Consider the following 15,108-nt stretch of genomic DNA (forward strand, 5'->3'; position numbering starts at 1 on the left):
GAGATCTGCCTGCTTGGTCTCCCCTCATTTCTCTCATTGACTTGGGGACCCCAACAGCTTGAAAATCACAGATCTGGTAAAGAGATCAGTCTGGCCTGAAGTGAGGTGATCAGAGACCCAGAGGCCCTGCTCTTGAAGTACTTAATTTGGGGGAGCCTCATTTTCCTCATCTGTGAAATGGAATAATGGAATAATGATGTCATGCCACATCCAAGTACGTATGGTTTTCATTATCTATGGTTTTCCTTATCTCTTGGGACTATATTGGCCCTTTTATGTGGACAGTAAACATGAGTACTGAGCTCCACAGGAGGACAAAAGGAGGAACAGAGAGAGGAATTTCTGCCATCAGTGTCCAGGAGAGCCCCGTGCTATTGAGAAGCTAGCTGAATGACTGCTTGGAAATTTCCAAGAAAATTATAAGGCTGAGCCTTGGGAAAATATTTGCTGTTTCTTCACTCCCTCTTCCCCTGGAAGGTTTGCTGCTGTCAGTGTCGATTTCATAGACCCAGTTCACACACTGTCCTCTAGGGCCTGAATTCACAGACCTGAACCTGCCATGACAGAGGAAGATTTACCCACGAACGGTGGGTCTGGAAAGATGACTTCTGTACCTGAAGGGCTGCTCTCTGGGAAAGGCCAGGAGCCTGCAGAGGCCCAGGCCTGCATCAGGTCAGGTCCCGGTCCCTCTCTCTCTGCGTTTGGGAGTGCAGAGACATGCAGGTCTGAGCGGCTTTGGAAATGTTCTCTTCAACGGTGTTTCTTGATGGGAGCTCAGACAAGTCCACTACTGGAAAAGCTCACCTCTGCGGGCTTTTCTTTTTCTTTCCTTGGCTGGCAGTCTACTATCAAGGTCAAGGGCGTGGGTTTTGGTGTTGGAGAAACCTGGGTCCAGATCCAGGCTCTGCTTCTACTCTTGATCTTGGGCCAAGACGCTCAGCCTCTCCAAGCCTCATGTCCCTGTCTGTGAAATGGGGATAATAACACCTCCCTCCCAGGGTTGTTGGGAAATTAAATTAAATCCTATTGTAAGCCCGGTGCCTGGCTCATGTAAACGTTCTGTAAATAGTCACACTTTTCTGAGCCCTAATTTTCCAGCTGAGAGGCAGATTATTTGATCATGCAGCAGGAGGAGTGGGGTCAAGAGCACAGGTCTGTCACTGTGTACCTGACACTCTACACCATCGTGCCCCACTCCTGTCCAGGCCCAGCATGACCTTGTTGCCAGGGACTGAACGACAAAGAACTCGCACTCTGTTCCTCTTCCCTCCTCCCTCTTGACAGGTGCAAACAGGAGAACGGCCACTGCTTTTCCTTTATTAGTAGGTGCGAGAACTTCACCTGGCACTCCAGGATCTAGCCCCCGCCCTCAAGTATGCATCGAGGCCATCCTTTCCTGCTTGTGACACTCCTTGGCATCTGCTCCACAAGAGGACCAACCCTCTGTGCTCTACATGTGTTTTGCCAGCAAACACTTATCTCAGCCACAAACTGTCTCCATTCTCCAAAAAACTCACAGGCAGAGCCAGCCCCTAACAAGGAGCTGCTTTGGTCAGCCAGCTGTTAGTCCTGAGGCCCCTGCCCTCTCTGTGGGGCAGCATCAGTCAGCCTAAAGTTCTCCAGCCATCTCTGGTCACTGAGTTCAGAGATTTTAGAAACCAGCTCATGTACCAGGATCCTCAGGGCCTGGGCTCCCTATCTTCTCCCAGGGGTCCCGGTTCCTGGATCCACAGGCCCCTGCTGCTGCTGCTGCTGCCGGTCCTGCCCTCAGTCCCCTTCTTTCTACCTGAGTCCCCCTGTACTTCCGTGCCTGAGTTCCCGCTGGTGGCCAGGTCTAGACTGAGGGTCCTCCCGCAGACGGAGAGCCGCCGCAGCACCTCGGAGGCAGCCTCCACGGGCACGCTGGAGCGCTGCTCCAGGAGCATCTCCAACAGCGAGCTCATCTCCGAGAGGAAGGTGCTGGCCAGCCGCGTGCCTGTCGGGCTCAGCTCGGGCCCTGTCGCCTTGCCAAATGTCTGGAAGGTCTTTGGCTCCTCCAAAGCTGCAGCGTCCGGGGAGAACACGTTGTCATGGTAGTTGCTGGTGAGGGGCAAAGAGAGCCTCGCCATCCAGGCCGGGTCCGGGGTGCTCAGACGGTCCAGGGCCAGGCCTGCGGGGGCAGGAGGGGACGCAGTGAGCGCTGGACCTAGGGAAGGGCTGGGCGGGTGAGGGTGGGGCTGTGGGCAGGGCAAGGGCACCGGACAAAGGAGGGAAGGGAAATTACGGGGGACAGATGGGGAGACCAGCGCGGGACGGGAAGGAAGAGGCCCTGACAGGGAAGCTCGCTAGGCAGGAAGGCGGCTGACTGAAGTACCCACATGAGCCGAGCGGGGGGGAGGCAGGAGGAGAATGAAGGCCTAGAATTAGAAATTGGCCTCTTTCTAAAGAATTTCCCGGTCCGTGGTGTGTTTCAGGTCTAGGTGTCTTTCCCCCCATTCTTGTACAGCCAGGATTTTCACTCCCTCAGGGCACCACGAGCTGAGGATGGGGGGTAAAAATCCCTTTTCTTAGCCAAGGCTAGAGTTCCTGGCTTCGTGCTGCCTTCTGTTCATATTCATAATAATAGTGACCACTTATTAAATATTTCCGAGCCAAGCAATTTCCATAATTATCTCATTTAACCACCACACAAACCTCTGAAGTCTAGAGCATTATCCCATTTTAAGGATGAGGAAACTGAAGTTCCAAGAAGTTAAGTCACACATCTACCAGGCAACACAACCTGGATCTGACCCAAGGCCTGATGACTTTGATGGCCCCTGTGACTGCACCACCCTCCCCACTCTTCCTGCCGCTGGATGCTGCAGGTGCCTACCTGTGGCCTCTGGGATTTCCAGGTCTGTACTGTCACCACCTGGCCCATGCCCTCAACTCCTCAACCTTCACCTCTCCAGCTGCCAGAAACCCTGGCCTAGAGGAAGGCTGCAAAGGGGCTGGCTGCCTGAGGGCTGCCCCATGAAAGGGACAGGCTGTGAAAAACTGTCCTCTAGATCCCCAATGCCACCATCACACTCCTCCTTTTCCCATCTCTTCAACAGAAAATTCTATCTTGAAAAACTAGTCCCAGGCCAAGCTAGAGGGAAGAAAGTATAAGTATTATGGTTAAGAAACTGTGTCTTTTAAAAAAATAAGGCACGTCTACTTTAACAAGTATTTAATGTTTGCTTAAGGTGAGCCACTTTAAAATCGGTGCAGAGAAGAAAAGATTGGAAGGAGGTATGTCAAAGTGTTAACTGAAATTACCCCCAGGCGGAAGTGATTCATTCTCTTTTTGTTTATCTACATTTTTCTACGTTAACCAAATATTACTCTTGTAATTTGGAAAAGTTATTCCAAAATACAGCTAATCGCTTCTATTTATATTGATAAATGAGACTTGGTCTTGCCTTGTCAGTGTGGGACTGTGCAGGCTGTGAGGCAGAGTCAGGCCCCGTCCCGATTGGTCCAGTCCACGCCTGGGACTTAGTGAATGTTTATTGAATGATTGAATGAACATAAATATTAACCTTGGACATTTGGGAAATGTAAACCTTAGTTCCCTGAGACTCTGGAATAATACGTTTGGAACTCTTTTGGTGTTACAGAAGCAGGCCTTTCCTTGTATAAGGGTCAGAGTGCTTCAGAAGGAATGAAGCTTAGAATGAGAAAATCACTGGGGTGTATGAGAATGGCTGAAAAGTGATGGGGAATTCACTCAGCAGCAGGTGGGCACTGGGCTCACCAGCGTTTGATTTCCCAGCTTTGCTGTTTATGAGCACTGTGACCTTGGGGAAATTGCTTAACCTCTCTGAGCCTCCTTTTTCTCTCATAAAGTGGTGAAATAGTAGTACTCATCTTGTCGGGTTGCTAGGAGGATTCGCTGAGCTCATGCAACCGGTAAAATACTGTCATCATCACATCCTGTGGGGCTTTTATCTGATGCAGCCAAGACCCCAGTGCTGGGCGCACTCCCAGTAGCCCCATCGCAGTCCAGCCTGTGAGCAGCATGGGCTTTTCTATCCCTGCTGCCCTGTTCATCCTCCCACTTCCTACGGCCTCTCTGTGCTCCTTGCCCTCTGTGCTGCGGGGAAGCAAGACCACGTGGGAACTGAGCCCACAACCGGCCAATAGAGATACAATGTGAGCACAGAGGTCATTTTAAATTTTCTAGTAGCCAAGAAAAGAAAAGGTGAAATTAATTTTTAAAATATTTTAATATTTAATATCATCATTTTATCACAATCAATATTTTTAAAATTATTAATGAGATACTTTACATTTTTTTTCGTACTAAGTCTTCAAAATCTGGAGAGTATTTTATACTTATATCACATCAATTAGGACCAGCCATTTTCACGTGTGGCTAGTGGCTACTATATTGGACCTCATAGTTCTAGATCTAGACAGTGCTGTCCTATAAAACTTTCTATATGTGTGCTGTCCAAAGCAATATCCACTAACCACATGTGGCCACTGAGCACTTGAAATGTGGCTGGTATGACTGAGGAACTGAATTTTTCATTTTACTTAATTTTAATTAGATTTCATTTTACTTAATTTTAATTTAGAGCCACACTGCCTGTGTTAATAATCATTGGCTGCGCAACCTTGGGAAAATTGTTAAACACCCTTGCCCCTCAGTTTTTTCCTTTATGAAATGAGGATAATGAATAGTCCCTATCTCATAAGATTTTCTCATGAGGCACTTAGAACAGGGACATAGAAAGCACTCAATAAACGTTAGCTATATTTTTTAACCAAGGAAAGGGGAGTCCCTGCCATGCATTCAGTGTGTTTGCAGCCAGATGCAGCACACGGGATATATCCAGATGAGAAATAGATTATTAACTACAGAAACAGAAAAGCACAGTGTTGGGATGGTTGGACGTGTGACCTGTTACCTAAAGGAGGCTGATCTGTGTCCACAGCAGGGCCAGCAGCTAGCAGATTCTTGAATGAAAGTTCACCTTATGCATTTATTATCAAAACTAATTGTTTCTCTAGAGAAAATTCTTTTTGTTTCAGTTAGAAATATTAGCACATTAAAGAGTTGACTCAGTTCTCAGGGTAAAAGGATATTTAGACACACCAAAGAAATGCAGATGAGTGGTTTAGGAAGTAGGAGAGGTCTCCGGCTGGCAGGTAGGCCCAGGTTGGCTCCCTTCAACCACTGATGAGCTGGATGACTCTGGGCAGGCTCCTTACCTCTCTGAGCCTCAGTTTGCTTATCTCTAAATTGGAGCTCATAATATCTGCATCCAAGGACTGTTTGGAAGCTTAACTGAGATAATGTGTATAAGATGCTTCCCCCAGTACCTGGTACATACCAAGAGCTCAGTAATTGTTCGCTATTTTTATGATGATTTTTAAAATGAATAATCAAAATAGAATCTGGTTTTTAAACAAGCAAAGACCTTCTGGAGCTTCAGGGAAAGTAAAATATTGATGATATTCATTCCTCCCCAGAAATAGAATGGCTGTGTTTCCCAGCGGTGGACTGGAGTAGAACTCTGAAGCCTGGGGACATGAGGGGACTGTGGAGGCAGAAGCAGGGTCGGGGTGACCCTAAGGAGTCCCTACCTGTGTTGGGGTCCAGCAGGTTCGACAGCTCTTCTTCTAGCAGCTGCTTCACAGAGAGGTCCTCTTCAGGGTCCAAGGGCCCTTCCTCCTGGTCTGGTTCTGCCTGGCCACCAGTCCTGGCACCTGGCCCATCTGTGTCTGGGATTGCACTCCTGCAATGGAAGCCAACCCAGTCCACGAGTGAGGAAATTCACACACGGATTCATTCATTCCTGCTCATGAACATTCTTCTATTCATGCCAGCATTCATTCATCCATATGGGGAACTGGATCCACAGCCTGGCCTTCAGAGTCAGACCAACCTGGCTTGTTTGATCCCAGCCCTCCTGCCTACTCTGAGTCTGTTTTCTCATCTGTAAAATGAGGGTAATAAAATAACACCCACCTCACGGGGTGTTGCGAGAATAAAAGGAGACATTGTAGGTAAAGAGCTTAGCACAGTGCCCAGCACGTTATAAGCATTCAGCAAACAGAAGTGACTGTGAAGGCGTGGATAGGATTACTCACCATTGTCCCTCCTATTCTTTCACACTGCCTGGCACACAGTAGGAGTTTAGTAAACTTCAGTTGATCCAATGCAGTCATCCAACCATCCATTTATCCATCCATCCATCCCTCCATCCCTCCATCAGAGTCTGAGCTCCAGTGAGGACAGAGGTTTTTGTCTGTGTCATTCTCTGCTCTCTCACCAGTGTTGAGAAGAGGGCCTGGCACATAGTAGGTGCTTAATAAATGCTTTGTGGACTGAGTGACTGAATGTTCCTTCCTCCCTATTTGAGTCCAAATCCCAGACCAGAAGAGCAGGTCAGTAGAGGATGCAGCTGAGGTGAGGCATCCAAAAGCTATTCAGAATCTACTGCCTTGTCTCCTGCTGTCTCCACCATGGCCCCTCCCTCTCATAAGCCCTCCTTGTCACCTGGGGGAAGCCATTTCCCCAGCATGGGGGGACAGGCCCCTCATCCCAGCAGGTAGGAAGGCTCTCTGAGGGCCTTTAAGGCCTAGGGGTCCTTTCTGCTTTTTTACTGTGGCCATTTCTGTTGCTATGAAGGGATAAGCAGGGAGGTGACAAGTTTGCAAGTAATGACAACAACTAATGTTTATTGAGCAATTACTCTTGAGTCAGGCCTTATGCTTTGCAAGGTATATGCACCTTATCATCAAACCTTTCACATCTGTAAGGACTTCTCCTGTTATCATCCCTATTGTACAGACGAGAATACCAAGGCCTGTGAAGATTATGCAGCTTGCCTAAGGTCCCCATAGATTAAATGATAAAGCAAGAATTCAAATCCAGGCTATGACTCTGGAGTGTGTGTACTCACTGCCACTCTATGTTACCTCTCACCATCTTTACAAAGGAGAAGCTACAAGTTGTCACAGCAAGAGCACTGAACTAGGAGTCAGGTGCCCTGGGGGCTGGTCCCAGCTTTGCCACTCACTGGCTGTGTGACCTTGAGCTAAGTCACTTTAAGGGGAAAGGATTTACCATTGGTTGTGCACTGGCTGTGGGCTTAGACTACATTTGATCATTAAATCCTTACCCCATCGCTACAAGGAAGTGATGACCTCCATTTTACAGATGAGAAACCAAGACCCTGAGGATTCATCTGGCTTCCTCAAGTTTACATAGCTGGGTTGGATCAAATTACTTACAGCCTCAGTTTCTCCATCTGTAACATGAAGGAGTTAGATCAGATGTCCTCTTGAGGTCTCTTTAATTCTAGGAGAGCTCAAAGGAACACACCCACAGACTCACCCACCCATGTCCTTAGCCAGGAGCCCTCATATTATGTTTAAGGGTCAAGAGAAAGAAAGCCGAAAGTTACAGATTTAAAGCCCTTAACCCAGCACCTCTACAATCAGAGGACAGACAGTCAGAGCCTCAGGAATGAAGTCATTTCCTTAGTGACTCTGGGTCCTGTAAATACTGTAAATACAGTTGCTCCAGGACTGAGCTGCCTGGGGTGGAGGGATGGATGCTGTTCGCTGCACTCTCCCAGGGGAGCAGAGTCCGGGACGTGCTCACCCTTCCTCAGGTCGCAGGAGCTGCAGGGGGGAGGGCAGGCTGCTGGGGGTCTTGAGAAGCCTGTGGGGGCTACATGCTGCTTACCTGCCGCCACCGCCGGGCTTGGCCAAGTACTTATTTCCCCGGTGGTTTGGTTTGGGCTGGAATTGGCCCTGATGCAGCAAGGACAGCAGCTGGGAGATTTGCTACAAGACAGGAAAAATCTGTTGACTCCACACAATTCCGACCCAGCACACTTCCTCGCCGGATGTTTCTCTCAATGCCGTGCTTTCTTTTTATAGTCTTTCCTCCAGCTTCAGATGTTTGTGTGATCAGATGGGGGATGGTGAGCGGTGATGTGACAGAGGCAGGGACCTGTGCAGGTTCCCTGCTTTGCCATGTTACCGCAGGACCTGGGTGTCTGAGAGGAGAATGGGGACCCTCTGGGCCCATCCCTCACTCTCATTCCCCTAAGTGATCTGCTCCTGGTGGAATCTGTGGGATGGGGGTGAAAAGGCATTTCCTGACCATAAATTCATTATTACTTCGATAAGGATTATCTTAAAGAGTTATTCCCCCCTCTTCAGCAGTATTCAAATATTTAGCCAATTTAGATGTAAGATTATGTTTTAGAGAAGGCAAAATGGTGTCATTTAATCATTCATTTTTTCATCCTGTCATTCAATCAATGAGAATAAGAGTGAGAACAAGGCCTAGTCGCTGCCCTCAAGGAGCTCACAGTCTGCCAGGGAAGACAGGGCACAGCAGTTACTACAAGGGTTGCAACAGATTGGGAATGGAGGGGGGTCTGTGGGAGCAGAGGAGGGCCCCTCACCCAGCTTGGAGCAAGGAGGAAGTTGTGGCGTGGTAGAGGGGGAGTTTATTCCTTTATTTCTACAAATGTCTATTGAATTCATACTACATGCTAGGCACCTTTGCTGAGACCCCTAGGTTCCACCGGAGTTTGGCAAGTGGAGGGAGGGTGAGGGTCTGGGCAAGGGATGAAGGGAGTTTCAGAAAGGCAGGAGAATGGGGCAGGGGCTGGGCGAGATGTCAGGGCCAGACCCTGCAAGGCCTTGTAAGGGAGAAGGCAACAGACCAATTCTTGGGAGGCTGCGTTCTAGTTCAAGGTCATTTCTAGCTTGTGTAATGTCAGGCAGGTTTTCAGACATACTCAGACCCCAGTTTCCTCATCTCTAAGCTCGAGCTAGACATACCCGCCCAGCCTTTTTCACAGGTTTGTCAGGATTAATTAGGTGGTTTGAAAGTTTAAAATGCTCTGCAAATGCGAGGAGATTGGGTTGTTACTCCTGGAAACACTGCCTCTGCCTCGGCCCACCCCCACTCCTCCTGAGAAGCCCACTCTGCCCCTCTGAGCAGCTCAAGACAGAAAGTGCCAACCTCAGAGGAGAGTTGGAAGAGGAGGCGGTCAGGACGGGGGTTTCACTGTGACTTGGGAGGGGCAGGGTCCCAGTGCCTGCCTCAGGGCAGATCCCACCTCTCAGCCCAGGCCCAGAAGCCCTCCTGAGGCACCTGCCACCCTTTTCCCAGGTGACAGGTGATATTTCAGGGGCACTGCCCCAGTGCCACCCCCTGAGCTGAGTGCAGTTCATTAAGGGTCACTTCACAGTTAGAGCCCAGACTCGGGAGTCAGCCAGACTCGGATGCAAATCCTAAACCTGCCCCTGCCCCAGTTCCCATCTGTGTGGCCCGAGGAATTACATAAGCATTCTGAGCCTCAGTTTCCTCAGCAGTAAAAAGGGACTAATAATGAGGCCCAGGTCATGTGGTGGTTGTGGTTATGAGGATTAAATGAGGGAAAGATATATAAATCACTGAGTAATAGATCTTATGATAAGCACTTAATAACTGTTGGGTGGTATATAATCTCATTTATTCTGACAATAACCCAAGGGAAGAGATACCATCACACCCGTTTTGCAGATTGGAACCTGAGGCTCACAGGGGCTCCACAGCAATTAGTGGCAGGGCTGGGATTTGAACCTAGATCTGACTCCACTGTGGCACTCTGCTGCTGGAAAGACATGAGCATTAGGCAAGCTGCCTCTTACCCTCAAGTTGATCCCAGTTGGGCGTCCTTCCTTCCATGACCCCAGTGGGGACACCTGCAGTGCCTGCCTTCTACTGTCTCTGTTCACCAACAACCAGCACAGTGCTTGGCACAAAGAGCTCATTCAATAAGCATTTGATGAATGAATGAGTGAATGAATGAATGGCTCTGGGCAACCTCTGGGGCAGCATAGAGCCCAGGGCAAGACTCCTAAGAGAGCAGCTAGTCTGTCTCCAGGTGGCTTCCTGGGGAGGGGGTAGGGAAAGGAAGCCGTGTCCTTGTTCCACAGGAAACCTGAGCCAATAGCCTGGCCAAACAGAAGCGTGCCTTAAGCGAGCAGCCTGGCGCAGGAAAACTTATCTGGGGTGCAATGGAGCGGATATGAGTGTGAGATCAGGCACCATCCCTGAAAAAGATCTCTCATTTGTGTCTAGGGAATCCCAGGTCACTAGACACTTTGTCCTTAATCATCCCATTTAATCCTCAAACCCATGGGAGGGAGATACAGGGTAAGTCTGGCATCATAATCTGCATTTTATGGATCAGGAAAATGAGGCTCAGATGTTAAAGGACTTGCCCAAGGTTTCCCAGTTCCTAAGCGGCTGTGCCGAAATTTGAACCCAGATCTGCCAAACTCCCAAATTCAAAGGTTATTTCTGCTGTCCCATTCCGCATGGCCAGCTGGCAAGATCTGGGGTCTCAGACAAGTCAAATGCAGCCCCTGAGCCTGGAGGCAATGATGCCCATGCCAGTCCACTTCATGGGGACATTGCCCAGATGGGAAGAGGGCAGGTGGAGTTGGAGATGCACTTTGCAGAAGTAATCGTAATCATTTGCTGAGTGCCGACTACATGCCAAACACTATTCTAGAGGCTTTAAGGGCACTCATTTTATCTTCAAGCAAACTTAGGAGATGGGTGCTGTTAACATAGACATCTTCAACAGAGTGAGGTCCCTGTGGTCATAGTTAGGAAGAGGTGGTGCCAGGATTTGAACTCAGGCAGCCTTGCTCCAAATCTTGCTTAGTCAGTGCCTTTGCTTTGTATCTACTTGTGCCAGGCACCCTGAGTAAATGTTTTATAGGAAAAATTTGATCAGATTTTAACTGATCGAATCCTCAGAACAACTCTGCAAGGCAGATGCTCTTACCATCATCCCTATTTTACAGATCAGGAAACTAAGGCTCAGAGACAGTAAGTAAGTTGCCCAAAATCACACAGCTAAATTGTGTTGACCCCAGAGCCGTGCCAACCACTGCAGTTAATGCACCATAAAGTGCCTGGTGAGCCTAAGGAATGAATAGGAGGAATGTGAGGGTAATGGGGGTGTCTGATGCTGTTGGTGGTGGTCCAGGGGTGACCAGAGAGAGAGCTGCCCACACCCGAGTTACCTGAACAGGAGGAGAATCCACAGTGAGCTCCTCTACGGGGTTCCGCTCTGCGAAGGCAGCCACGGACAGCCGGACCAGGCTCCGTAGGATCTGACGGGGACCCGACTCTTTCTCAGGGACCACTTTGCCATTGAGATTCCGCTGCCGCCTCAGGGTTGCTGAGGAGGCCGGTGGGCTCAGTGGGGCATCATCGCTGCCCTGGTCTCCCGGCAGCCTGCCTGTGGGGCTTCCTGCAACCTTCAGGGGCCTTGAGCGTGGCTGGCCCATCCCGGGCTGGGACTCAGGAAGGTTCAGGTTCTCCCGGGAGGCGTTCCTCTGCCTGGGATGATTGAAAAGGAGGTTGACAGTGTCCTGCAGCACCTCTCGGCTCTCGGCTAGGGATCCCTGGTTGCCTTGGTTACGAAGGGTCCTGTACAGAGTTGGTGTGAGGTGAAAGGGGGCCTGCAGGCAGGGGTCCCAGCCAGCTTCCATCATCTCTTCCTTGCCTGCATCCTTGTGGGGCTCCCCAACTTCTCCAGGCCCATCTGCCTGGCCCCTGAGCACGGGCACGAGGTGGATATCTGCCTTCTGAATTTGTTTCTGGGGCCTCTTGGGCTGGTGGCGGTAGGTGGACTCGGCCTCCCGGCAGTTGTAGGCCCTGTTGTCCTTCTTCTCCGTCCGGCAGATGGACATGATCAGAGCCAAGATCAACCCGAAGATGGCCATCAGTACAACCAGGCAAATCACCGTCAGCACCGATGTGCTCAGGGCCCCAGACTCACGGGCTGAGTCCCTCAAGAGGTCCATGCTGGTGACGAACAAGATCCTCAACAGGGCTCGGGTCTGCAAGGAGGGGCTGCCACGGTCTTCTACCACTATCTCCAGCTCCCACTTACTCCCAATGAGGCTGCTGGCATTGGTGATGTTGATGAACAAGTGCCCTAGGTAGGGGTTGAGGACAAAGAGATGGGCTTCATTCCCACTCCGAATGCTGTAGAAGAGCTCTCCATTTGCCCCTGAGTCTGCATCTCTCGCTACAATGGTCACCAAAAGGAATGGCCGGGAGCTTTGGGTGGTCAGTGGTGGTGTGTCAGCACCCACTGGACCCAAGCCACTGGGAGTCTCGATGGGCACCAGCAGGTGGCCTGTGGAGGCATTTACAAGCACCGAGAGGCTGGCTTTTCCATCACTGAGTATGGGATGAATCACCTCTGGGGCATTATCATTGGCATCCAGGACGCTGATCCACACAGAGACGCTGGATGCAAGCTGGGGCTGCCCCCTGTCCTCTGCGATCACGCGGAACTCAAAGTTGGCCATCTGTTCATAGTCCAATGACCTCTGAGCAGTGACCTCTCCTGTGTCTGAGTCAATAGCTACCAAGTGAGAAACTGGGGAGTCCTGGATGCGGTATGAGATTTTTCCATTAATGCCCAAGTCTGCATCATGAGCCTTGATGGTAATGAGGTGAAGTGAGGGTAGGTTATTTTCTCGAGTAGAGACCTCGTACCTGCTCTTCTCAAACACAGGTGCATTGTCGTTGGCATCACTGATATGAATGCTGAGCTGTTTCTTGGCTGATAAGGGCTGAGGTCCTTGGTCTTGGGCCAACAGAGTGAGGGTATATTTGGGCCACTGCTCTCTGTCCAGTGTGGCATTGGTTAGCAGCATGTATGTGTTGCCATTGGTCCTTTTCAGTCTGAAGTGGCCCAGCTCTTGGCTCAGCCAACAGTGGACCAGACCATTATCTCCTGAGTCTAAGTCATTTGCCATGACGAGAGCAATGAAACTGTCCTTGGGAAGAGCTTCTGACACCAGTGATGGCTGGGAGGCCCATGTGATGTGGATGCTTGGGGCATTGTCATTGACATCCAGAACCTTGATGAGAACTTTGCAGTGGGCTGGGATGGGATTGGGACCCAGGTCCCTTGCCTGGACATCCACCTCATAGGCAGGATTCTTCTCATAGTCGAGGTGTTGACGCAGAATCACCTGGCCCGTCTTGGCATCAATACTGAAGGTGTCCAGCACCTCTGGAGGCACGTGCTTACTGAGGAAGAACTCCACCTCCCCGTTGGGACCTTGGTCAGGGTCCGTGGCGGTCAAGTTTATGAGGAGAGTACCAGGGGCAGCGTCTTCTTGGATTTCTAGTGCCAATGAGCTCTCAGCAAACACAGGGCTGTTGTCATTGGAGTCCAGGACATTGACCTTGACCAAGCTGGTGCCTGACTTGGGGGGATTCCCACTGTCGTAGGCAGTTAACACCAGATCAAAAAATGAGTGGATTTCCCGGTCCAGCTCCTTCACCACCACGAGTTCCGCGTGTTTGGTCTCATCAGGCCCCACGATGACATCCAGGGCAAAGTGCTCGCTGGGAGACAGGGTGTAGGAGTGCAGGGTGTTGGGGCCGGTGTCTGGGTCGAGAGCTCTGTCCAGGGGAATCCGGGTGCGCAGAGAGGCACTCTCAGAGATTTCCAGCTCCTGCTCACCTTTGGGAAACTGTGGCTGGTGGTCATTGATGTCCAGCACCTGGATCTCCACGTGGATCAGAGCCAAATCCCCTGTGGCAAGCACGTCAAAAGAAACCAGGCAGGGATCCTGCTGCCGGCAAAGCTGCTCTCGGTCCAGCCGCCTCCCTGTGCTGAGCAGGCCGTCTTCAGAATCCACTTGGATCGGGAGTGCCTGAGGCAGCTGCAAGACCTGGAAGGCAGTCCCTGCTTGCCCACGCCTCTTCTCCCTGCCCAGTTCCCGGGACAGCTTCCCTATCACCGTGCCAGACGGCACTTCCTCTGACACTTGGTATTTCACAGTGAGAGTGGCCACCTCCTGAGATTCCCCTGAAAGGAACAAGTAGCCACCTGGCCCCAAAAGCCCCAGCAGAAGTGGCAGAAGTCGCATCATGCTTACCGCCAGAATGAGCTAGGTTCAGAAACCACTAGAGTTCTTCAGAGGCTGGGCAAGTCCTCCAGTGTTTCCTGGGGGGCCTGATTAGCCCCGTTCTCCTGCCCCCAGACCTGCTGGCACAGCCTCGTCCCATAATTAGATGATGATGGAACTAGCAGGATTCCCAGGCAAAGACATCTTCATCTGAAGAGATCTGAGAGGTCCAAGCACCAATGAAGTAAAATTGCCTGCAGAGGGGCACACGTCGGTCTCCTTCAGCAAATGATGGACAAGAGCCGGTCCAAGAGAGACTTGACCCAGTAGAGCAGGATGTGAGGATCTGACTTCCAAACAGTTGCTAGCCTGGGGAAACAGAGAAGCAGCTTTTTCCTATGGAAACCCCACCTACAGGAAAAGGGAGGGCTGTGAGTTTCAACGCCAATTAGAGAAAGAGCACTTCCCGTGAAGCTGAGTGGCCTGCCACAGAGGAGGATGCAGCCGGGTCTCTGGCCGGATGGGAAGGTGCTGTCCACGAAGCAAGGCGGCTGCTGAGGGAAAGGGAGCCCCGGTGCGGCCAAGCAAGCAGAGGGCCTGAGCCCCTGCCTGCCAGCACACGGCCTGATGCCCCTCCTGGGCAAACCACGCTCCCCGGCTCTCTTCCCTTCCTCGTCTCTCTTTGTTTCCATCTTTCCCCATTATTCCTCTCCCATTCTGTCTTTTTCCCACACTCATCTACCTCTCAGTCTTGACTCTCTCCTGATGACCCATTTTTGTCTCATGGGAAGCAGCTGTGATTAAGAGAGGCCATCAGAGGCAAACTGCCTGGGTTCAAATTCTGGCTCTGCCACTTATCAGCTGGGTCCTGTGAGACGACTCATTTCACCGCTCTGGGCCTCCACCACCTCATCTTTAGAATGGGGATGAGAATAGTAGCCCTCTCAGCAGGAAATTGTGAGGATGAAATGAAGTGGTGCATGAAGGGTCTAGCCCGGAGTCACAGGCAATGACGTCATTGTTAGCAGTGGGGGTTGTGATCTGCGCAGCTCCTCCCACCTTGTGGCAGCCTCTGGCTCTTGCACTGGCCCTGGGGCAGTCCCTGAGACGATGAGGGTGCCCATGGCTTTGGCTCCTGAAGCACAGGGACCTCTCAGACCTGACTGTGTGGCCTCCTTCCTCCTTCCC

At 50.9% G+C, this 15,108-nt stretch overlaps 1 protein-coding gene across 1 annotated transcript; it reads right to left on the reverse strand.

Moving 5' to 3' along the window:
- Positions 1-1,455: 1,455 nt before the first annotated feature.
- On the reverse strand, positions 1,456-13,950 carry PCDH12 (protocadherin 12). The gene is made up of 4 exons (XM_058542726.1): positions 11,065-13,950; positions 7,709-7,809; positions 5,599-5,747; positions 1,456-2,149 (listed from the first exon to the last, which is right to left on the reverse strand). The coding sequence occupies exons 1-4, from the start codon at positions 13,942-13,944 to the stop codon at positions 1,680-1,682; spliced, it is 3,600 nt and encodes a 1,199-aa protein (XP_058398709.1). The 5' UTR covers positions 13,945-13,950; the 3' UTR covers positions 1,456-1,679.
- Between the last annotated feature and the right edge of the window lie 1,158 nt (positions 13,951-15,108).

Source organism: Diceros bicornis, chromosome 1 (assembly GCF_020826845.1).
Source record: "Diceros bicornis minor isolate mBicDic1 chromosome 1, mDicBic1.mat.cur, whole genome shotgun sequence".
Classification (NCBI taxonomy): domain Eukaryota; kingdom Metazoa; phylum Chordata; class Mammalia; order Perissodactyla; family Rhinocerotidae; genus Diceros; species Diceros bicornis.